Source organism: Lynx canadensis, chromosome B2 (assembly GCF_007474595.2).
Source record: "Lynx canadensis isolate LIC74 chromosome B2, mLynCan4.pri.v2, whole genome shotgun sequence".
NCBI classification, from domain to species: domain Eukaryota; kingdom Metazoa; phylum Chordata; class Mammalia; order Carnivora; family Felidae; genus Lynx; species Lynx canadensis.
In genome coordinates, this window is record NC_044307.1 from 77,630 (window position 1) to 101,691 (window position 24,062).

The window sequence follows — 24,062 nt, forward strand, 5'->3', positions numbered from 1 at the left end:
GAGGCACATGCGGGGTCTCTGTCCCTCACTCGTCTGCCCAGACCTCGGCGGGCAGACGGGCATCGCGCCCCTCACCCTGGAGGAGCTCCGCACCGCAGGGACCCCAGGGGAAAGCTGGGTGTCCGGGTGTGGCCTGCGGTGCTGGGGCATCAGGGCCTGCTCAGTGCGGTCTGGGTGGATAGGGGGACCTCCTCAGCCCCTGCCGGGGGGAGTTAAGGGGACACGCTGTGCCACATGGTGCTGAGCCTTCTATGTTGTTCCCTGCTGGTGGGAGGCTTCACCCCGAGGTCGCAGGGCTGGGCAAAGGCCGGAAAGGGTTCTGGAGGGCTGAGCTGGGGGCGCGTGCAGGGGCGGGCGGTGGGGGGACGAGTGCAGTTGCGGGGGGGGGGGCGTGCAGGGGCTCTGCCCGCCTCGAGGCCTCAAGGGCCCAAAGCTCACCAGCTGTAGCTTGGCGGGTGAGTCCGGGTTTGGGTCGCTGGCAGAATTGCTGTGGGACAGACAATGGTTTGGGGGTCGAGAGAGAGACAGGGTGCAGCCTGGGGATAGGGAGCTGGCGACACTTCCCTCGGTGGATCTGCCTCCTGGGAGGGCAGGACCCGGGCCGCGAGGTGTGCTGAGCCTCCCCCAGACGGCCTCTTTCCCCTCCGAGGGTGTGGATGTGGTCAGTGCTGGGCCGATCCGGGGGCCTCTTCCCTGAACCCCAGCAGATGCTGTTCCCACCGCTCGTGCAGCGCAGGGAAGCCAGGCCTTGCCGGTGGGCTCTGCTGGGCCAAGGGTGCAGTCGGGGGGTTGGGTGGGGGGGAACTGGGGGCCGGGGGCTTGCACAAGGGGTTTGTGACCCATCCAGAGCTTGTGCTGCCCAGGAACCATTTCCTCAGTGGTGCAGAGGCTTCCAACACAACTGTGCTGGGGCCAAGCTTGCAGGCACCTCTGGGATTCAGGTTCCTTAGCGTGGGTGATTGTCACATCCCGGCCATGTGGAGAGGGTCCTGTGGTCCAGAGAAGACACTGTGGTCACTCAGTTCCCCTCTTGCTGCCTCGTCTTCTTTCCCTCTGACCGCAGGTTCCTAGAGGTGGGCGCCAGCCAGTGACTCAGAGCAGGAACCGAGGGCCGATGTCTTCGGAGCCTCAGCCTGGTGTCCCCGGACGCTGGTGGCTGAGCCCTGGTGACCGGCCTCTGAAGCCTGAACCAAAGGTGCGCTGCGTTGTGAAAGAGGGGACTTCACACCGGACGACAGCCCCTCGGGGCAGAGACCTTGGCCTTGGAGAAGCCATGCCGAAGCCCGAGGCGTCTGCAGAGCCCCTCCATCTGCTGCGTTTCCCGGAGACCAAAAGCCCCGGGAAGGAGTGCGGCCAGCCTGGGGGGCCGGGCCAGGAGGGGAGAGAGCCGGAAACAGACACCATGGAGAAGCCCGTCCAGCGTGTGCAGAAACTGCTCCCTCGGGTGGAGGAAGATGCCCAGCAGGAAGCCGCACGGAGAGAGTGCAGGTGGAGGGCGTGGGTGCAGGTGAGGACCCCCAGCTGGGGAGGGCGGGGCTGTCCTGGACCCTGGAGCACTTCTGTCTGTCCCCAGTCTGTGGTCTCCATCTGTGGTCCCCATCTGTGGTCCAGCGGAGTTTCCGACTGTCCCAAGCTCAACAACTCCAGGACACGGGGCTGCCAGGACTGTCTGAGCCTCCACCCCACCCAGGAGCCCTTCCTAGAAATCGGGGAGTGACGGCCCTTTTTGTCTACGTTCGCTATTTTTGTATATTCAGCGTATGTGCCCCCTACCCCCCCCCCACACACATCTTTTCTTCCCTCCTCTCTATTCTCTCCCTCTCTCTCTCTCTCTCTGTCTATATATATATATATATATATATATATTTAATTTGAGAGAGAGCATAAGAGAGCATGTGCACCTGAGCAGAGGAGGGGCAGAAAGAGAGGAGAGAGAGAATCCCAAGCAGGCTCCTCACTGTCAGTGCAGAGCCTGATGTGGGGACTGATCTCACCAACTATAAGATCATGACCTGGGCCAAAATCAAGAGTCGGACACACAACCCACTGAGCCACCCAGGGGCCCCGCCTTCCTTTCTGTTAGATCAATGTTGCTGGCTTTGCATTGGTCTTTTCCTATTTCTGCCCCCCTTCCATGGTTTTCTTTCTTTCTTTCTTTTTTTTTTTTTTAAGATATCTCTGCACCCAGTGTGTGGTGCAAACCCAGAACCCCAAAATCAAGCGTCACCCACTCTCCTGACTGAGCCAGCGGGCACTCCCCTTCCCTCAGTTTTTAAGCCTCGTCCTTGGATGCCTGTCTCATTACAGACTCCCTGAGTCTCTCCTGCTCTTCCAGAAGCCAGTCACCTTTGAGGACGTGGCAGTGAACTTCACCCAGGAGGAGTGGATGTATCTAGATGCCAGTCAGAGGGCCCTGTACCAGGACGTTATGTCAGAGACCGTCAGAAACCTGATGTCTGTAGGTGAGAGCCTGGGGCTCACAGGGCTCTTGGGACATCTGGTTTCCCTCAGCAGGCAGCTCCCAGTTGGCTTTACTGACCCCGTATCTTCCTTACCTTACAGGTGTGAAAGGTGTAGGTCACTAAGCTTGGGGTAAAAGAAGAAATAAAAGCCTTTATGAAGGCAAAGATAATACTTGTAACTTGATGACAGTTGGAAAATATACCCATTTATCTGAGCAGTGTTGACTGAGTTGCTCCTATCGTGTGCCGGGGACTTTGCTAGGGGTCTCCTCCTCACCTAAGTGTCCCACATTGTGGTCCTTAAACCAAGGATATGGAAGGAGGTAGCCTGTTGTTCCCATTGGATAGGAAAGGGCCAGGCCTGGGGCCTCAACCTTCTCTCCTTCCCACCCCCGAGTCGGCATCTTTCTGTCTAACCCAGATCTGGTCACAAAGCTTGAAGAAGAAGAACAGTGGAGGACCGAGCTCCAGCTCCAACCCCCAAATGGAGAAGGCCTCCCTTCAGGTAAGTGTGGCGAAGGTGAAGGCGGGAGGAAGGTAGGGGCCAGGACATGCTCTGGGTGGCTGGGAAGCTGACCCAGGGCGCCAGGGCTCAGGCACCCTCCCCCAGCCCGCATCCTTCCAGGAGAGCTGGGGCCATTTGCTCACGCCCGTGGCTCCAGAGGAATACCTAAACTGGGACAAGCGAGCATCTGGAGTCTCTAGGATTGGGCCATACATAGACTGCTTATGCTCCTTCCGAGAGAGCAGACAGGAAGGGACATGAGCTCAGTGCTGAGCTCACGCAGGGGACACTTGTGCTGACCGCATGCTCCGGCTCGCGCCTCTCATCCCAGCTTGAGTAGTGAGGGCACCACCCTTCACTTTGGTGTCCCCGTTTATATGACACATGAGGTCACCTATAGGATTCAGTGGGAGCTTCTGGAAAGTGGATTTCCAGAAATGTAGGTGTAGCCCAAAGTTCTGATCTCTGATCTTACTGGAAGATTACACTTTAAAATTTTTATTTGCTTTGAATTTGGAAACCCAGACGTCTGCTCTGGCTCTGGCCTGTGAGGCCCGGAGTAGGAGAGGGAGGGAGGGCGGGCCAGGGGCCCTCTGGTGAGTGGGTCTTGTTAACCTGCCCCCCCCCCCCCCCCCCCCCCGCCCACTGCAGGAAGCAGGAAGCAGGAGCTTCCAGAAGGGAGTCCAAGCAGCAGGGGCAGAGATGAGGAGGTCCCCCTTGCTTGCAAAGGCTCAGGACGACCCTGTGCCCCCGTGGGTTCCGGGCCCAGGGCCCCTGAGTGTTCAGCCCCCCAGGCCGGGCCACCGTTCACCTGCCACGTGTGTGGCAGGACTTTCAGGAAGCGCTCCAACCTGCACAGCCACCAGTTTGTGCACAATCCCCACAAGACTAACAGCTGCAGCCAGTGTGGGAGGTCGTTCCGGAACCCCAGGGACCTCAGCTACCACAGGCGCATGCACCTGGGGGAGAGGCCCTTCTGCTGCCCACTCTGTGACAAGACCTACTGCGACGCCTCGGGGCTGAGCCGTCACCGCCGTGTGCACCTGGGCTACCGGCCCCACTCCTGCGCCCTCTGTGGAAAGGGCTTCCGGGACCAGTCTGAGCTCAAACGCCACCAGAAGACCCACCAAAACCGGAAGCCGGTGGCCAGGGACTGGAAGCATGTTGTGAGCCCTCCAGGCTCCAGCGCTCTGTCTTGGGAGCCCCTGGACAGGAGCCAGGCGAGCAGCCGGGAGCCCGCGGCCGGGACCCGAAAACCTGTATTTGGAACCAAGGGTCCTGTAGCTCAGACCCAGCCACCTGCAGACAGGCAGCAGGCGATCGCTGTGAAGCCTCGGGCACCGGCCACGGCAACCCCGGGGCCTGAGACCGGGACCCAGGAGCCTGACACCAGAGCCCCCTGCCTGGACACCAGTCCCCCAGCGAAGCCTTCAGGACTCCAGGTCTCCTCTGGCCCTCGCTGCGCCCCGACACTGAGCGGGAGAGCCTGTCCGTCCAGCCACCACAAGGCCCACGTCACCGAGCCACGCTGCTGCTTCCGCTGTGGCAAGGCCTTCGGGTCCCTGTCGGGGCTGGCCAGACACCAGCACACGCACTGGAGGCAGCAGGTGTACCGCTGCCCCGCCTGTGACGTCTGCTTCGGGGACAAGGAGGGCCTCGTGGGCCACTGGGGGGCTTCCAAAGGCAAGGACCCGTGTCTGGGCAGCCCCCACGCGTGCCGGGCGATCCTGGCCCAGTGGCTTGGCTTCTTCCGAGACACCTCCCCTTTGGCAGGAAAGGAGCCGGTTGTGCCCCGGGATCTGGGCCCTGGGCCCCCAGGAGAGGGCAGGGGAGAGGGGAGAGGGGGTGCAGAGCCGAGAAAGCAAGTGAGGCCATGAGGGTCTCAGGACATGAAGAAGCAGCCGTTCTGTGCACCTGCGTTTCCTAGTCCTGACCTCCGGGCACAGGAAGGGGTGAGGGGTCATGAGGGAAATGCAGAAAGGAACAGGGGTGAGCAGTGGTTCACGGAAACCTGTATTATCATTACTTAGCACCTGCTTGTTTCTTTGTGTCTGACAGACCATCAAGTAGTAATTGTTGCAGAAAACAGTGGAGGCTCTGATGGACGGGAGGGAAGGGGGCTGCGGGCCACGTCCGGGCTCCCCAGGGTCTCCAGCAGCTCGCTCACTCAGCTCTCATGGTTTGGACCCTTCCTGCCCCTTCCCGCAGCCCTCCACCTCTCTGCCCTGCCCCTCAGGACTGGCATCTTGGAAGAAACAACCACCATTTTCGAGGTTAGAGCACTGGAATGTGCAACAGGGGGGTCCTGGTCACAGTCCGAGGCTGAGAGCCTGCTGCCTGTGTCGCTGTCCAGCTCAGGTGGCCTCATCGGGGAGAGGAGCGCCCGCCTGGCTGTGGCCAGAGGGGGCTTCCAGACGGAAGACAGGACAGGAGAGACGAGGGGACAGAAAGGCCACGACAGAAGGAAACGCAATCCCATTGGCAACTCCGAGCATTCCTGGAAATGCAGATTGGAAAGTCGCTGCAGTGAGGAGGCCAATGAGTGTTCAACATGGGGGATCCGCATCCTGAGGGCCGGTCCATGGGCCAGTCCAGCTCAGAAGGGGTTTCCTGGAAAGAGGAGACAGTGACTTGAAAATCTGTCAGTGGTTACAATCACCAACCATTAAACCCGAGGACAGGGAAAGCCCTGGCGAAGCCTCTCTCCTCCATGGTTGGTCTTGGAGGTGAGGTGCCAGGTGGCTGCTGGACAGTGTGGGAATTGGGCAGCGCGTGGGAGAGGCCCCTGCCTCCCCCTTGGGGTCGCCCAGCTGCCCCCACTTCCTTTTTCTGCCTTCCTGGCCTTTGGTTCTCAGCTTACAAAAGGAAGAAAGGAAGAAAACTTACTTAGCTCTTCAAGAAATTGCCCTGAAAAAAGAGAGAGAGAAATGAGTGACCGGTGGAAGATGACGGGCCCCCTCCCCACATAGTCCCTGAGGAGTCTGGGGTTGGCCTTGGGGACACAGGGGCGACAAAATCCGGTTCCCTGCATCTTAAGCCCTGGTCCCACTCTTTCCCTGTTCGGGGATGACCTGGTGCCCCATTGCTCTGGTCACCCTTGTGGCCCTGTGCACCTGCCAGTCTCCGATGCAGCCAGTTGTAGCAGATGACCAGGGCAAGCAGGGGTCCGAGCACCGGCACCAGCGTGAACAGGGTGATCTTCCAGCAGGGCACCCTCAGGAAGTGCGGGTCTGGGTGGGTCACAGAACAAACGGGATCAACGACTATGTGTCCTTTGAGCCCCACCCACCCGCACTCCTTTCATTGTCGGCATTCTCAACCTGGGCTCCAGGAACCCACAGGGGTCTGCAGAGAGCTCAGGGCGTTGGTGAACTTGGGGGAGAAAAGCAGTATGTCATCAGCAGTGCCTGTGCCTTTATCGCCGGTGGAAACCACAGATGACTTTCATTCCCATTGGGGTTGTTGCTGAATTCTCAAAATGTTTGTCAATGTTTTGAAATTGTAACTTATTAGACCTGCTGCTACATTCTTATTTAAAGCATTTTTGTTATTTAAAGAAACATTCATTACTATATTACAGATCACATGTTACTAAATGCAAATGTGTTTATATTTTGATACCTGTATTTCAATTCAGTGGTTCTCTTTGCAGTCCTCTGTGTTATGGTTTATGTGTACGTTTAAAAACATTTTTCTGGAAAAGGGTCCGTTAGACTTTGCCAGAATGCCGAGGAGATTCACGGGACAAAGAATCTGCATGAATCCTACAAAACAAAGATCTTGGTCCTCCCTGTCTGGGTTGCAAAGACGTGTCTGTGTGTGCACGTGTGCGTGTGGCCTGCACGCTCATGCGATGCCCTGGACGCGCTCGGATCGCCTGCTCGCGGCCGGGAAGGCTGCTCAGAGCAGGGCCCCGTGCTTTGCTTATGGCATCTGCCGATTTCTGCAACGTCCACGCAACTACTGTTTGGGCCCTTGTGTTGCAGGCGCTCTCCTGAGGCCCTGGGCAGCCTGCAGTGGACAGAAAGGACAGGGACTGTTCTTGAGGGGCCAGCGTTCTGTCAGGCCTTGGTGGCTTCTGTCTCCCGAAGCCGGCAGGTACGGTTGCTTGTTCTGTGCTCTGGAAAGCTCGTTTCCACCATGTGAGCTCAAGCGGTGACACATAAGTACTTTGTTCTCCAGTCAATTCTGTCGCCTCCCCGACTAGACCTCAAGTGTATGTACGAAAGATCGGCTTACCTCCCCTCTGTAATGTCTGAAAAGGGAAGTGATGTGCAGAAAGTCCCTGCGATTCCTACAGAACGGGTTAGCACGGAAGGCTATTAGCACGTTTGGGACAGAAATGTAACAGAAGAATTTGCTGTCAGCACCAATCCTACATGCAGACAGATGTGACTTACGCAGAGAGAGAAGGAGAGGCAGAGGGCGGACAGGAGGCCAGCCAGGAGCCAGGCCTCTTACCACCCGGGTGACCCGGGGAACCGGGGCCCCAGCACTTACCGAAAGTCCGGTGGAGATTCTCTGAAAGGGAACACATGAGCCTGTGTTACTGAAAACTGTTTCTAGTGATACAGGGAGGGACTGCCTCCACCCCGGCTGACAGCAGGTTGGGGAAGCCAAGTTGGCGCAATTTAAATGCCACAGCCTTTCCGTGGGAAGGGGGCACCGGGAGGGTATCAGAGAAAATGGCCAAAACCAAAGGGAGGGGTGGCAGATGGAGCGAGACTGAAACTCACCTATCTCTGCCCGAAGTTTTCCTAAAACAGAGAAAGGCAGCATTTTTAGTGCCGGCGCTGGCATTGGACGGGGCCCCTTTGGCCCCTGGCAGCCGGGGGGGCCCTGGCTTTACTGTCGACCCTCCCCCGGAAGGTTCTCCATTCCGAGGCCCCTTGGCCCCTCAGGGCTGTCACTTTGTAAATCTAAAGCCACTTCCTGTCTGAATGGGGACGGGAGGAAGGAAACCTTCAGGAGGACTGGTACTTAGAGGCGGGGTCCCAACTGGACGCTTTGCATCACAATATCCCCTGGGGCGGACGGCGGCTTCCACCCCAGGCTGTTCCTGCTCCGCCACGTGAATGGAGGTCACCGGGTACCCAGGCGAATTCAAGGGGACAGAGGACCCCTTCATTGCTCCTGCCAGCGTGCCCTCCCCAGGGGTGGGATGGGGGACAGGGTCCTGCGTGTTGGCTTTGAGGACACCTGGAAGAGAAGGCTCTGCACGGACACTCGGGGCACAAAGGGACTTCTCGGACAGTGTTGGACGGAGAAGAAGGAGGAAGTGTTCTGAGCACCTAGTGCGTGGCGGGTCCTTACTAACCCTCCTCCAGACACAGACCCGTCCAACCCTGCAGCTCAGTCTCCCGGTGTGGTTCGGGTGAGGCCAGCTCTGCCCCCTACAAGGCGGTCAGCCTCAGTAAATACCGAAGCTGTCCGGTATTTATTCAGTGCGTCCTCTGTAAAATGGGCCGTCCTACATCGGGCCTACCTCAGAAGGAAATGCAAGGTCCTGTTACACAAACGAAAGCACCGGGCAAGACGTAAAACTTGTCATCGTGGAGTTTTGAACCCAGAACTCACTCAAAACCACACATCAGCCAACCAAGCTCTAGAGGCCAGCTGGGTTCAGGGAAGGGTCCCAACAGCCCACCGTGCAGCCTGTACCTCTCAGTCTGTGCTGCAGGCAGAGGTAGACGAGGCCCAGCGAGATCTGCAGGAGGAGCACGGGGAGGACAGCCATCAGGACCAGCACCCCGGGGTTGATCCAGTAGAAGGGATCTGAAAGGCAGAACCAGGCTGCACGCCCAACACCAGCACAGCGCCTGCGTGCGTCCAGCGGGCCAGGAACAAGCGTCTCCCGGGGTCAAAGAAGATGGAAGAGCTGAGCTTGGCCTCAAAGGAAAGGCAGGTTTGCTTCCAGGAAGGGCTGGTTATTGGCAGGGCTATTCCCTAGGCCAGTCGCAGAGTTCTGAGAACCAGCTAAGACTCGGGGCTGGGCCTCGAGGCCGCGGGGGTGACATAGAGAAAGGTTAAGAACCCGTCTTGTGGAGGGTTTGAGAAAGTAGCACCCACAGGGTTTATGAGTAGGGATGTGGTAGGACCGTAGGAGGGCCGGCCTCTGGCTCCCACCCACCATTTCCTTCCTGGGATCTTGTTCCCTGGGACCCTTTGGGCCGGGCTGATCTCAGCATGCCCCGCTGGGGTCCAGCCCTTTTCTTCTTGCTACCCCCTCTGGGGGGCCAGATAAAGACCCCGCTGTCAAAGGTGGGGGCTAAGTCACTGCAGGCAGCTGGTCCAGGAGGCTTCTTAGGAAGAAAACCCTTGGAGCTGCAGGTTAGGCTGCGCGAATTGCTACGCTGACCAGAAGGAAGTGCCAGTCCCTCTCTCAAAGTTCTCACCAGCAGCCACCTGCACTGGTTTAGTTAGCAGCTCGTGCTTTGCCCACCTCTGTCCCTTCCCACAGGGTTAGAACCACAGACAAGAAAGGGAGTGATACCAGCCTTTCTGAAGTGAAGCAGTAAGGACTCTATGAATGCCTGAAAAATTAAACCGGAATCGGAGTGAACTTCCCTGGTTCACAAGAAAAGTGCAGGCAGACCACGTGATGAACGGTGTGGGAGACCCCACAGGACACAGGCGAGCGGTGGGTCCGTTGGGGTCGGACTCAAACTAAGCAACATGAAGATATGTTTGTGAGGCAGTCGGGGGAATCCGAACACAGAGTGGGTATTGATGATGTTAAGGAATTTTTGTTAATTTTAGAAGATATGATACGAGTGTTGATTTATCTCTCATTCGAGTGATAGTTTTCCCCAGGTGAACTCCACCTGCACATGGGGCTCATGACCCGAGTCACGTCACGTGCTGCTCCCCTACTCCATTCTCCTACATTCCCAAGCCTTTAGCCACGGGAGGAGAATGCCGCCTAGGAACCGCCCAGGATCCGCCTGGGGAGGGGGCTGAGTGGGGTCGTGTGAAGCCGGCCGATTCTTGCCGAAAGGTGGTGCGGTCACTGCAGTATTTGTCTGCTTCGTGTGCCCCCGACTTTCAACACTGGAGAGTTCAAAGACAGCGTCAGAGACAAGTAGTAAAACCACCAAAAATGACAAGAAAAAAATAAAGCTGGAAAGAGAGATAAAAGGCTGGAGAAGGAGGGGGTTTCCTTTCAGTCCTAGGTTCTCAGATTCCTGGCTCCCCAGGCGAGGCAGGCGGCCCGCATTTACTTGTAAATCAGTCTTTTTTTAGACTCTGAGGCCTGCGGACTCTGGGCTGGGAGAGGGGGCTGGAATGAGAGGATCAAAGGAAAACTTTCTCCCCCGAGGCGGTTTTGGTTTCTCTCCTTTCCCTTCTTTTCTTTTCTTTTCTTTCTTTCTTTCTTTCTTTCTTTCTTTCTTTCTTTCTTTTCTGTCTGTCTTTCTCTCTTTCTCTTCCTTCCCTTTCTTTCTCTTCTTTCTTTCTTTCTTTTCTTTTTTTTTTCTTTCTTTCTGTCCGTCTGTCTTTTTCTCTTTCTTTCTCTTCCTTCCCTTTCTTTCTCTTCTTTCTTCTTTCTCTTTTTTCCCTTTCTCTTCTTTCTTCCTCCCTCCCTCCCTTCCTTCCTTTCTCACCCCCCATCTCTCTCTCTCTTTCTTTTCTTCTGTCTTTGTTTCTTTCTCCCTCCCTCCCTTCCTCCTTTCCTTTCTCACCCCCATTCTCTCTCTTGTTTTCATCCTTCCTTTCCTGTGGGGGAGGCAGACAGGAGGGGGAAGGATGGAAGGCAGCAGACTCCCCTTCCCTGCAGGTACAACCCCCCAGTAGACCAGCTGTGTGCACAACAATCTGTGGCTCACAAAGCCATCTTCACATCCCTGCCTCTTCTCCAGAAACAGTGCTTTGTTATCGTGCATACAATGCCACCTCCTGGTCCCGGCACAGCACACAAAAGTAAACGATTGTCTGAAGAGCCGGTGGGGAGGAGGGGAAGGGCCTGAAGCGCGGGCCCTTGAAACATTTTTGTTCTTCAACAGGAAAGCCCCCTCTCTCTCTGCCTCACCCTGTCCACGTCTTCACCAGCCTGTGATAATGCCAGAGAACAAATGCCGAGTCACCCGTCATACAAACAGGGGAGAGGAGGCTCTGAGGGGTCGCGCTCAAGGCACGCCTGTCACTTCCTGGAGTCGCACTCACTTCGTTTGCTTATCCACCTGGACCACGTTTGCCAAGCATGGGGTTTTCAGTGATGTTTCTTGTCTGAGGAAACACCACAAACACATCCACTGAGGGATTCATTATACTGGGGTTTGGTCATTTTGACTCGTTAGGAATGACACCTTTGTTTATAACAAATGCAGGAAAACATTCCAAACACTCGGACCAACTTCCAGATTATTCACAGTCCCATTTGGTGGCACGAAATAATCAGAAATGAATTATTTTGGATTTTGCTGCCTCTATTTCTCAGGTTTTTTATTTTGGGTTTTCTTTATCTAAAAAACTTTTCTTTAGGGGCGCCTGGGTGGCTCAGTTGGTTAAACGTCTGACTTCGGCTCAGGTCATGATCTCATGGTTTGTGAGTTCAAGCTCTGCGTCGGGCTCTGTGCTGACAGCTGGGAGCCTGGAGCCTGCTTCAGACTCTGTGTCTCCCTCTCTCTCTGCCCCTCCCCTGCTCACACTCTGTCTCTGTCCCTCTCAAAAATAAACATTAAAAAAAGTTTTCAAAAGGGCCTTTAAAAAACTTTTCTTTAGGGGTGCCTGAGTGGTTTGGTTGGTTAAGCATCCAACTCATGATTTTGGCTCAGGTCGTGAACTCACAGTTTGCGGGATGAAACCCCAGGTTGGGCTCTGTGCTGACAGCATGGATCCTGCTTGGGATTCTCTCTCTCTCTCTCTCTCTCTCTCTCTCTCTCTGCCCCTCGCCAGCTTGTGCTGTCTCTGTCTCTCTCAAAATAAATAAATAAACTTAAAAAAACTTCTTAAATTTTCTCTCTACATACCCACATACTAGAAGCTCTTTTATACGGGTGCGTAAATATGATCACGTGGAAAATTATGGTCTCCCCTTTGCTTGGATCTCACTGTGTTCTCCCTCCTCTCCCCTCATCCCCCAAAGTGAACCACATTCCCTGAACTTTCTTATGGGTTTTCTCTCATATCTTACTGCAAAACATCTGTATCTACATCTACACTCAAACCGTGAGGTCCTGCGTTTGTTTCCTACATTTCGTAGCTTGCTTGTATCATTCAGCAGTACGTAATGGCCTCAAAGCCAGCAGCGTGGTCCTGAAACAGTATTTTCTTTTCCTTTCTTTTAGGTTTATTCAGTTATTATTTTGAGAGACACAGAGATAGAGTGAGAGGGGGAGGAACAGAAAGAGACAGAGTCCCAAGCAGGCTCCGTGCTGTCAGCGGAGAGCCCGACTTGGGGCTTGAACTCACAAACCGTGAGATCGTGACCTGAGCCCAAGTCAAGAGTCTGACGCGTATCCGACCGAGCCTCCCAGGCACGTGATGCCTCTCCCGGGACTGAGGTGCTTGGTTGGGGGATCTCATGTCAGCTGCGAGGAGGACTGGAGTCCCCGCCCCGGCGGTTGGGACACCACTCACCCTCCACTTTGAGCTCCATCGCGGCCTCCTCCTGGTAGGAATGGTCCCGGAAGAAGCAGGTGAAGCCTCCTTCATCTGAGAACCTGACCTTCCGGATCCTGAGGGTCACCTTGCCCTCGCCCATGTTGTCCTTCAGCAGCTCCGTCCGCCCCCGGTACTCGGGGGCCTGCTCCGCGTCCTGATCCCGGCCGTTGCGGTAGAGATGGACCACCCTGGAGAAGGGGGGCCGGTACCACCCCACCTCCATGCCCGTGGCGTTCTTCCCCGGGTGCATGCGGCACGGCAGCTCTGCTTCATCCCCCACCAGAGCCCGGATGGGGTGGCCGGGTCCTATGACCCTGAACTGTCCTGTCCAAGACACCCAAGAGAAGAGAGTGGGTGTCAGAGGGAACCGTGATGCACGGGCCAGTCTCGGGGGGCCCCTCTGCAGCACTGAGGGGAGACGCCGGCTTTTACGTGGGATCCTGGAAGCAGGGAGCCGCGGCCTACAGAGGAGCCAGAGGGGCCCCGGGCGGGAGGGACGTTCTGGCGTGTGGTCACCCTCTTGCCGGCATGGGCATCGTGGACTCTCCAGCCTGGCCTGTGGGTCCCGTCGCGGGCAGTGGCCCAGCACCTGGCGGTTTCCCTCTCGGGAGGGGGGTGGGGAGCCCCCTGTTTGAACCAAACCAAGCTGTCCCCACTCTCCCCTGGAGGGTTTGCCCCCCCCCCCCCCCCACTGCCTCTCGGTCCTGCGTCCTTGTCCACACCCTGTGCCCAGAGCTGGTTCCACGGCCTCCCTCCGGTCTGTGCCTCAGCCCACGCTCCCAAACCTCTCCCCTTGGAAGGTGTCAGCCAGCCTCCCAGCTGCTGCTTCCTCCACGACACACGCAAGGACTTGGCCAGGGAGAGCAGGACCGGGCCTCCCTGTTGGCGGCTCCCTGAGGTCACGCGTCCGTCTTCTGTCTCTCTATTTCTGCCAGCACAGGACAGCCAGGCTCCGCTGTAAACCCCGGCCAGCGCTCAAATGTGTGCAGGAGGGTTCTCGAGCACAACAGCATGCCTCTGGACACTGGCAAAGATTTCTCAGGGGACGGGAACTACTGTGTGATATACCTCGTCGTGCCTGGGCAGCAATCCAGGAGCTGTTACCAGTGTCTGCCCATTCGGTTGGCAAGAGACCCCAGCTGGAAAGTTGGGTCAGAAAGAGGTCAAGGAAGGCCCGAGTGAAGGCCGTGCTGTGGGCTCTGGGGTCTCTTCTGAAGCTGCAGCCGGCCAGCGAGGCTTTCCAGGGAGGGGGCCGGGTCAGCACGGCCGCGCTGGACAACGTGAGGATGACTGAAGGAGGTGAGCCCCGGGAAAGCAGATGTTCTGCTGTTGGTCTCCCTGGGCCTCCCCAGAAATAAAGAGAACTCTTACCTGCATAGCTGAAGGACAGCTGGAGGAGGAGGAGGAGGAGGGAGGGAAGGCTGGGTGGAGGGGAGCTCCATGCGCTTGCCATCTGCACTGTGACTGGGGACAGAGAGCCCCTGCAGAGAGGTGTCCCCTTCCTCTGACAGAGCCCGAGGGGAGGACCCGGGCGGCCCGGAGCAGCCCCGGAGTCGCCCCTGCCAGGCACTTACACAAAAGGGCTACTGACCAGGGGACGCCAGGGTCAGCCTTCCCCACCCCCTCCGAGCCGCGGAGCAGAGGCTGCCTGGTACTGGGCCTCTGCCCGCCCCTCCCGCCACAAAGGCTTGTCCGCAGGCCGGTGAGGCTCCTGCAAGCCTCCCCTTCCTGGCCAGCAGGGGCAGAGGGTCATCATTGGCTTTTGGAAAAGGAAGGACATTTCTGCTGCCTCATGAGGTCATGGCCAGGCCTCTCTCCCTGCCCTCTCAGCTCCTCTCTCCGACACAAACCCAAGCTCCTGCCTCACTCTCAGGTGTGTGCCCGACCCATTCCCAGAGAATATGTTTTAGAAGGTCATGAACGAGCGCCATGAAGGTGGCCTGAGCTCAGAGAGGCCGACGTGGAAGAAGGAAGTTCGCGGAGGTCGGTGGCCGGCAGTCAGCGTAGCCGCCCAGGACCCGTCCCCCAGGCTTGGCATCATGCTCTGATGGCCTCTGTGCCACTGGGGACAGGGGAGACGTTGAATGGAAATACACCTTTCTCCTTACCCTCAGAAGCAGCTGCTCACTGAAGGGTGAAACTAGTATCATCACCGATTGGAGAACAAAAACAAGAGGAAAAAAATTAAACTTCCTTACAATTGCAGCCCATCGGCAAGTACTTGGAACAGCCACCTTCCTCTGGAAGCTCAGCGGCCCCCAGGTTCCTACTTTGCGGGAGGCAAAAGGCAACCTTAGCTGGACATCAGCCAACATCCACTTTGCCGTATAAAATCCCTCTGCGAACCTCCTTTACCCCCCCCCCCCCCCCCAAGGTACATGCCTGCAATCATCCTCCAGGCTTATGGCCGCTGATACACAGCGGGAGGGTCTCAGGACCCAGGTTTCGCTCCACTGTAGTCAGTGACCTAACAGCAGCTAGCCCCTCAAGGCCCTGGGAACCTTGCTCCCAAATTCCTTACAGACTTACGCTGTCCCTGACCCCCTCCCAACCTGAGGGTATGTAACCTGTCACTCCTCACAACCCCCCAACCGCCCACGGGTCCTGTCCTCGTGCTTTCATGAAACCATCTTCTTTTTTTCTTTCTGGACTGTTCACTCCTCACCCCAACATTTCCACATCAGTCACCAAATTTGAAAAACATATTTGCCAATCTTGAAGCAAGGCTGGCTCACCAATAAGAAAACAAGGTCAGGAGGGACAGTTCAAAGCCACGTTGTCCAATACAGTAATCACTAGCCACAAGTGGTCATTCGAATTAAAATGAAATAAAATTTAAAATTCAATTCCCTGATTCACTAGCTTTGTTTCAAACATGCAGCTAGTGGCTAACACATCGGACAGCACAAATAGGGACTATTTCCATCATCACAAAAAGTTATATTGGGGGCGCCTGGGTGGCTCAGTCAGTTGGGCGTCCGACTTCAGCTCAGGTCACGATCCCGCGGCCCGTGAGTTCGAGCCCCGCGTCGGGCTCTGGGCTGACGGCTCAGAGCCTGGAGCCTGCTTCCGATTCTGTGTCTCCCTCTCTCTCTGCCCCTCCCTTGTTCATGCTTTGTCTCTCTCTGTCTCAAAAATAAATAAACGTTAAAAAAATTTAAAAAAAAGTTATATTGGGCAGCACCGCTTTCTGGTTTTGTGGGAGGTGAGCCCCAGGAGCTGGGAGAACAGACTGGTAGGGGGTGGGGGAGGCTGGGTCCCTTCCCACTGCAAGGCGGCTGGATTGGGCTGCTCTGGGGCTGGGGGGGGGGGGGCGTGAGAGTCCAGGGTTGCAGGGGTGAGTCAGATGGGAAGAGGAGCCTCTGTGCTTGCCCCACTGCCTCCTCAGTGGGGTTCTCCCTTTCTGAAACCAAAGTATCCTGCAACAATGCTCTTCCTCCTGCACATCCGGGAGGGAGAGCTGAGCCCAAGCTCATTCCCAGGGCGGAGCTTGGGGTCATGGGGTGCCTGAAATCACCCGCTGTCAAAGCTGGGTGGGAGATCAGGTGGGCTGCAGGTTCTGGAGAGCAGAGAAGCCAGGCCATCGAAGCCACTTTGGAGAACTAACAGCAAACACCACAAGACCCTTACCGAATGCCTCCACGTGGTGGTGCCCTAAGTGGTTTCTATGTGTTAATGCATCCGACCCTTACAACAGTAACACAATGTTAGATTATTATCACTCGTCTTCACAGATGAGGAAATGGAAGCACTCAAGTTAAGTGAGGCGCTCAGGGTCACGCACCTCGGGCTGGCGTCGAGCCGGGTGTTCTATCCCAAAGCCAGTCACGTCACCTCACTCACCTGCGAGCCCTCGACTACCTGAGGTCCTGGAGCTGGGCAGCTATCCCGTGGACGATGGGGTCTTGGGGCAGAGGTGACCTCAACAAGGGGAGGGGCCACCGGCGGAAAGGAGGCCAGTAGTATCGCCATTTGCAGAAGTGTGGGTGTGGGGGCATCAGGCCCGTGAGGTGAAGCCGCCCTGTGTTGGTCAGAGCCGGGCATTCCTCTCAGCACTTAACTGTCACCTTCCCTGAGTTTGCGCAGCACACATTATGTGACCTCACAGGCATCCTCGGGTTGTTTTTGTATGCATCTCTCTGCAGTACTTCCATTCAGTCTACACCTCTCCCCATGTTTGCTAACAGGCCAGGTCCAGGGTCACGTGTGCAGAAACACACCCTAAACACAGCATCTGTGTGTGTCAGGCAAGCTGCTGTCTGCAGGCGAAACACGCAGCACTCGCTACGTGGATGTCTAGGAACGCCGTGCGCTGTAAAGCCCTCCGGACCACGTGCAAAGTATGTAAACATGTATCCTACACGAAGGACCCTAGAGGCACTGCTCTGCGTCTTGTGTTTGCTGAGCAACGTGTAATCCCACATTAATGAATACCCGAGCTCTCTCGGGTCTTCCAAGTATTAATTCTTGCTTATTTGGTTATTCACAAGCGTTTGTGTCAAAATCCAAAGGTACAAAATAACATACCTTGAAAACCTCCCCCCGCCCCCAGCCATCCAGAACCACCTTGTTCCCCTTCGCCACATGCCCAACATGGGGCTTGAACTCACTACCCCAAGATCAAGAGCCCCATGCTCTACCAACTAGGCAGCCAGGTGCTCCATGAATGGTAACAATTTATCTCAGAGATCTTTCCATACAAGTGCCTGAAGAACAAACTCATGCCCTACAGCTACACAGTATTCAATTGCATGGATGTATCAAACTTACCTTTCCCAGAACATTCAGGTTATTTCCGCTTTTGAAGTGTCTATGTATTCAGCTAATATAAACGAACAAATATTTCATAGGAAAAACCCTCTGTGTCACGCTTCATATTAGGGTCTCATAACACAAGTTTCAGCAAGACAGACAAGGCTCTTGCTTTCATGTGTGTCACGTTCCAATCACCCTGAGGCTATATTCTGGTCATATGTCACCAGGGAGCACAAGTCAGTGAGTATCGCGACTCCGTTTTCATTGTGCTCTGACGTATAATTTGGATATTGGTCTGCCAGGGCCAGCGACGTAATGTGAGGGTCCCCATACAAAGTGGAACTCTGAGGCACCTTGTCCAAACACCAGGGAAGGATTCCCTTTGTTGTGTGGGTTCACCCCGATGTGTCTTGGTGGCATGTTTCTGTTTTTGTTATTTAACGTCACATTCTTTCAGGGAACAGATACTTAGGGGCTGAGGGCAGCCCTTCACACGTCCTGAGGCCCCACCTCAGACTTGCCCTGACGGGTGTGCCTGCCTGACCCTTCCTTTCCTCTTTGCCCGGCCCCTCCTGGGAAAGCGCGGCACAGAGGGTGTCTCCTGGGGGCCTGGGAGGCTGTCCTGCGGATGCGGGGACAACTGAAGGGCAAGAACAACCTGGAGCCTGGGCTCCGGGCCCCCAGCGCAGTCTCCTCGGACTTCACTTACAAAACACAGATGGAGAGATAAGACCGTTAGGAACTTCAAGGTGATGACACAGAGCACGAGGAGCCGGAGGGGTCCCTGCTAAGCACGGGGTGGTGTGAGCGTCCCGGCCATGTGCCCACGGACTTCAGTGCCTTCCTCAGAGTGGAGCCTGTGCGTTTGCCATTTTAATAAACACTGGGAAATTGCACGCAATGTGTCTGTTGTCCCAGGGTACCCACTGTGTCTCAGCTTCTCCGTTGTCAGTGGGGGCATGACCACGTCCACCCAGGAGCGCTGGGAGTTACGTGCACCTCCCTGTGAACGGCGCTGTGTTCACCCTGCGGCGACCTTCCTTCTGCGACCCTCTAGTGCTGTAAATACCAAGAGGAATTTGACATTTTCTTTTCCACCCTTGTGGCCCAGCTTCCATGGTATTTGTGTTGAAGTTGGTCTGCACAGTCCCCGGAGACTCGGTGACTGACAGACCCAGGTCTCACTTGGGCCCATGAAACCAGGTGTGTCACAGGCAGGCTGGGGGCAGGAAAGCACTGGCCCCGGCGCAGCTCATCGGGGAGCGCGCGCCGGGAGCCTGTGCGCACGCGCGCTGTGGTGCGGCCAGGTGTGTTCACCTGACTGCTGAAAAGGCGGAGGAAGACGCGGACAGCAGTCTTCTGCCGGGGGGTTACGTTGTAACCATCCACGTCGTTTCTCCACGTCTGTGTCTTCCCCGCTACCACTCTGGAACGCAGCGATATTCCCCTCTTTCGTGCAGAAAGGCGTCCAGCTCGTTACCAACCGGGGGAGGCACTTGGGTGCGGCGGGCACGCATGCAGCTCGGGTTTGACCAAACGGTCGTGCGCGGCCCGTGCAGGCGGCACGGAGCCGTGTCGTGCGTCCTCGCGGGGCAGCACAGCCGGTGCAAGGCCTCGAAGGCGGAGTGCGGCTCGGGACCACGAGGAATCTTCTCTGCCCCAGGGCGCTGGGGCCAGCTCCCGTCCTTCCCGCCGCCGGACGGCCAAACCCAGGTAACCTGTGGTCCTGCAAGAATACACGCACCGTTTGTACCGATCTCGGCGCCCCCCCCCCCCCCCCCCCGCCTTGGCTTCTTTCAGCTCCCCCGGCCCCTCCCTTTTCTCCCGCATCCCTGCAGGATCCGCAGGGGAAGGCCCGGACGCGCCCCCCGGTTTGCAGGGCAACAGGGACGTCACGAAGCCGCCGCCAACAATTGGTTGCCGGGTCTCTGGGGGCGGGGCAGAGGAGGCGGGGCCCGGCGCAGGTGCAGCGGCGCGCTGGTCTCCCCGTTGCGGTCGGGCCGGCAGGTAGTGCACCGGCCCGGCCGCACCCAGATGCCCAGGGCCCGCTGGTCCCCACGTGCCTCCCCGACGCTGGGCAAACGCGCTGCTGGGCGTCTGGAACGGGGCACCTGTCGTTCTGCCCGTCACCTCGCTGCCTGGCCATCACAGGCTTTCCCAGCAGAGGAACCTGGATGGAAGGGCAGTCGGCATTCGGGGGTGGGGGGTGGGGCTCTGGCCCAGGGGGTCCCCTTCCAGCGTCTTCACCTGGAGGAAGATGGGCGGAAGCTCGCATCTGAGCGGTCAGGTGCAAAGTCCAGCCTCAGTGTCTTTATCCGGGACTGGGGATTATCCCGCCCACCTCATGGCCTGCTGTGAGGAGTAAATGACACAGGGCCCTGAGGTGCTTGGCCTGTGTCTGGCGCCGTTAGGACCACAACAGCACCGCTGTGCAGGGCCTGTGCCCGGGAAGTTGGGCCGGGAGGGCAGGGTTTCTCTTATTTGCCCTGCTCCCTTCCAGGTGCAAGTGCAGGCTTCGCAGTAGAGGGATCGTGTTGAAAGAATGAATGACAAAGGGGACGCCAGCCTGGGCCCCCAGCCCCTGTGTTCTCCTCCCTCTCAGGCTGTGGGCACACTTCCCGCACTGTGGCCCCACCAGCTCAATATTTACCCTTGTACTTCATCTAGATCATACCAGCGTGTTAACTCAGATGTTACTGTTGTTGACTTTGGATCTTGAATTCTGGATTAAAGGCTTTGTGTGCGGATGAGGGGCTTCAGGTGTCTGCGGGCCTAAAGGGAGCAATCGTGAGGGGGAGGAAATGGATTTGCTGCCTTTCAGGGGCCAGGCACACCGTAGGTCACTGAACCAGGGTCTCCTCCCCTCCCTGCTCCCTGCTCACTGGCCATTTGCACAGCTTCCAAGACCCTCAGGTCCAGGAAATGAGTGCTGCTTCAGCTCCATCTTCCCTCCTGCTCCCGGAAGGGGACACACTGGTTTTCCCCACCAGTGACATTGTGTACGTGCCAGAGGTCACTGGTGCTTCTGCACCCACAGTGCCCAGGCTGGGGTGCTCAGGGACCCTCTGAGTGCCGAATGAGAAAACTGGGGTCCGGACTTTAAAAACTTGAGCTAAGGGGCACCTGGGTGGCTCAGTCAGTTAAGCATCCAACTCTTGATTTCGGCTCGTGTCATGGCGTCACGGTTCGTGAGCTCGAGCCCCACATAGGGCTCTGCTCTGACAGTGCGAAGTCTGCTCCCTCTCCCTCTACCCCTCCTAGCTCGTGCTCTTTCTTTCTCAAAATAAATAACTAAACATTTAAAAGAATAAAAACTTGAGCCAAATCAAATTGAATTAAACTGTGTCCTTTTGTTGAATGAACCTTATGACCAACCAGGGTTTTGTCTCCCCTTTGCTGTTGGTTCTTGGCCGCACGGGGAGTAGTTGGTATTGCTAAGTCGCTGGATAAAGGAGGCAAACGTCGTTACAGTTTTATCCCAGAAAAAACGTTGTGTGTGTGTGTGTGCAAACTATATGTTAATATATTTGCCTGCAAAATGTTTCCTATGCTTGTTGAAACTGTTGATTCAGTTCCTGACCTGCTAACACCCTGAAGTCCAGCCGGCTCAGCCAGTCTGGTAATGCTATTCCCTCTGGAAGGATGAGGCCTCTCAGCAAGAAGCCAGCAAGCGATGAAGGGGTTATGGACTTAAACTTGGTGAGCACGGAGCTGGATGTGGATGTGTGCGTGTCTGGGGTGGGTAGACGTGGGCACAGTGGCTTTGTGTTGGTCTGGTTGTACTTTTGGGGTGATTTCAAGCAGCCAGTGGGGCTACACACTATTGCATTCAAACCAGGGAAGGACACCGCTTACGAGCCTTCCCAGAGACGGGGGATTTCCTTGTTGTCTCTTACACTGTTTGGTATATTTTCACAGTCACCACATGGTCTTTATAATAATGATTGTTTTTTCAGTTACAAAATGGAGAAACCTAAACAAACAAACAAACAAACAAACAAAATGAGCAAACCTGAACAAAAGCTCCTTAGGGAAAATGCTCAATTTCTGAAGGGACCTCAGGCTCGTCTGGTAACGAGCGCCATCTGGTGGTCGCGCGGAATTACTGCTCTGGCGGGGGACTCGGCCAGAAGCCCGCGGGGAGGAGCTGGAGCTGGGAGCACCCAGGCATTCGCCAAAGCTGCGCACGGTTTATACTTACTGAGACAGTGCTCCATGGGTGAACTCAGTTTAAGGACCTGATCGTGTGTGACTCGGATATCGGATGCCAATCAATGCAGGAAATACTAATTTACGTTCATGTGGAGTTTTTAACCTCAGAACATTTTCCATGATAGTATTTGTCCCTCACAGTAACACACGACATAAGTGGATCAAATACCTGTATTGAGATGATGAGCCTGAGGCCACAGGAGTCGTGAGGAGCCCAAGGCCGGCCAGACCTGGAGGCCTGGGCCGCAGACTACGGACCAGTGTCCTTTTCCAGACACTGCTGCGTGGGGACATTCAGGTGCTCTACTGGGAACCATGCCCTACCGGTCCTCCAACTTTTCTCTACCATTTGTATAGTTTTTGTGTTGGTTTCTATACCTTTTCATTATTTGTCCCGACCTGAAAGCTGTTTGGAGAGGTTTCTAGCAACAAAGCTAAATTTATGCAGAATTCATTTCATTTTTGTTATTAACCATATTTTAAATTGTAACTTCCTCTACTAGTCAGCACCATGTGCTTAAGCATCTGAATAACTCCACCTTTGCTCCACCACTAAGGAGACTTGATATTTTAGTTAGTGGCCATAAGAGTAGCTGTAGCTGGGGGTGCCTGGGTGGCTCAGTCGGTTAAGCGACCGACTTCAGCTCAGGTCACGATCTCATGGTTCGCTAGTTTAAGCCCCATGTCTGGCTCTGTGCCGACAGCTCGGAGCCTGGAGCTGGCTTCAGATTCTGTGTCTCCCTCTCTCTCTGACCCTCTCCACTCGCACTATGTCTCTCTGTCTCAAAAATAAACATTAAAAAACTTAAAAAAGAATATATGTATCTGTTTTGCTTTTTAAATTTTTTTTAACGTTTACTGATTTTTGAGACAGAGACAGAGCATGAATGGGGGACGGTTAGAGAGAGAGGGAGACACAGAATCCGAAACAGGCTCCAGGCTCTGAGCAGTCAGCACAGGGCCCGACGCAGGGCTTGAACTCACAGACCGTGAGATCATGACCTGAGCCGAAGTCGGACGCTTAACCGACTGAGCCACCCAGGTGTCCCTGTTTTGCTTTTTACATAATAAAATGAAAGCATGGATTTATTTTTCCGTCTTTGTGGATTCCAGCTTTAAAATTTTTTTTCAACGTTTTTTATTTATTTTGGGACAGAGAGAGACAGAGCATGAATGGGGGAGGGGCAGAGAGAGAGGGAGACACAGAATCGGAAACAGGCTCCAGGCTCCGAGCCATCAGCCCAGAGCCATCAGCCCAGAGCCTGACGCGGGGCTCAAACTCACGGACCGCGAGATCGTGACCTGGCTGAAGTCGGACGCTTAACCGACTGTGCCACCCAGGCGCCCCAATGTGGATTCCAGCTTTAAGACTACCTTACCAGACTGCAAAGATTATGAAGGCTGACAGCTTGTCTTCTCGTGAAAAATAAACAAAACTTCAGCCAACCAAGATTCCTTTATGTACCTGTAATACTTTCAATGGTAGCTATGGGAGATATCGACCAATAATAGGACTTTCTTATGGGCCACTTGCCAGCAATGTCAGCACATCTGTAGGAAAAGCATTCTGAATCCTTTGTTTTCATCTTTCCGAGCAGACCTCTTGACAATGTTCTCTTTGTCAGCCAAGACTCCTCCCTTGATAAATATATATATATTTATATATTTTTAAGTTTATTTATTTTTATTTTTTTAAAGTTTATATATTTATTTTATACTTTATTTTATACTTTAAAAAATATATATTTTTAAAGTTTATATATTTATTTTGAGAGAAAAAGAGAAGACATGCCTGAGCAGGAGAGGGGCAGAGAGAGAGGAGACAGAATCCCAAGCAGGCTCCACACTGTCAGTGCAGAGCCCAGCGCAGGGCTCAATCCCACCAACAGTGAAATCATGGCCCGAGCCCAAATCAAGAGTTGGGAACTTAACTGACTGAGCCACTCAGGCCCCCCTTTTTAAGTTAAAAAAAATTTTTGTTTTATTTTAGAGGGAGAGAGAGAGTGAGGGGAGGAGGGGGAGGGAGAGAGAGCGATAGCAAGAGCGAGAGCAAGAGAGAGAGAGAGAGAGAGAGAGAGAGAGAGAGAGAATCCCAAGCAGGTTCTGTGCTGTCAGTGCAGAGCCCGATGGCTGGGTTTGATCTCACTAACCATGAGATCACTACCTGAGCTGAAAGCAAGAGTCAGATGCTTAACTGACTGAGCCAGCAGGCATCCCTTAAGTTTATTTATTTGTAAGTAATCTCTACACCCAACATAGGGCTCAAACTCACAACCCCAATATCAACAGTTTCGTGCTCCTCTCACTGAGCCAGCTGGGTGCCCCAAGAGTTCCGTTTGGATTTAGTTTGGTAATGCCATACACAATTGGTGAATGCGTACACAATTCACCCAGTTTTACTGCATAGGAAGTGATTCCACAGAGAGACTCCCACATGTGGGAAATGATACATGTACAAAGTTATTCAATGCAGTATTGTTTGTAATTGCAGAAGGCTATAAACATGTCAGGGTCTATCAAAAGTGGAC

General features: G+C 55.2%; 2 protein-coding genes across 4 annotated transcripts in view; one reads left to right on the forward strand and one right to left on the reverse strand.

The window, feature by feature from the left end:
• The window catches only part of ZFP57 (ZFP57 zinc finger protein), a 22,820-nt gene extending 16,235 nt beyond the window's left edge, over positions 1-6,585 (forward strand). For all 3 annotated transcript variants that reach the window (XM_030314657.1, XM_030314658.1, XM_030314659.1), the window contains 4 exons: positions 1,064-1,507; positions 2,336-2,462; positions 2,884-2,967; positions 3,619-6,585. In XM_030314657.1, the coding sequence (XP_030170517.1) occupies positions 1,064-1,507; positions 2,336-2,462; positions 2,884-2,967; positions 3,619-4,844 (1,881 nt within the window). In that variant the 3' untranslated portion in view covers positions 4,845-6,585. The remainder of the gene's footprint in view (positions 1-1,063; positions 1,508-2,335; positions 2,463-2,883; positions 2,968-3,618) is intronic.
• MOG (myelin oligodendrocyte glycoprotein) lies at positions 5,510-14,177 on the reverse strand. The gene is made up of 8 exons (XM_030314660.1): positions 13,939-14,177; positions 12,544-12,891; positions 8,629-8,742; positions 7,704-7,724; positions 7,468-7,488; positions 6,081-6,197; positions 5,854-5,874; positions 5,510-5,577 (listed from the first exon to the last, which is right to left on the reverse strand). Exons 1-8 carry the CDS (start codon positions 14,018-14,020, stop codon positions 5,564-5,566), a joined length of 738 nt encoding a protein of 245 aa, XP_030170520.1. The 5' UTR covers positions 14,021-14,177; the 3' UTR covers positions 5,510-5,563.
• Positions 14,178-24,062: the final 9,885 nt, after the last annotated feature.

Coding starts and splice junctions, on each gene's coding strand:
- MOG (XM_030314660.1), bottom strand. CDS start 14,020: ATGGCAAGCGCATGGAGCTCCCCTCCACCCAGCCTTCCCTCCCTCCTC. Junction 8,743..12,543: donor GATGGAGCTCAAAGTGGAGG/GTGAGTGGTGTC, acceptor TCTGCCTTTCAG/ATCCCTTCTACTGGATCAAC. Junction 7,725..8,628: donor CCTGCAGCACAGACTGAGAG/GTACAGGCTGCA, acceptor TCTCTGTTTTAG/GAAAACTTCGGGCAGAGATA.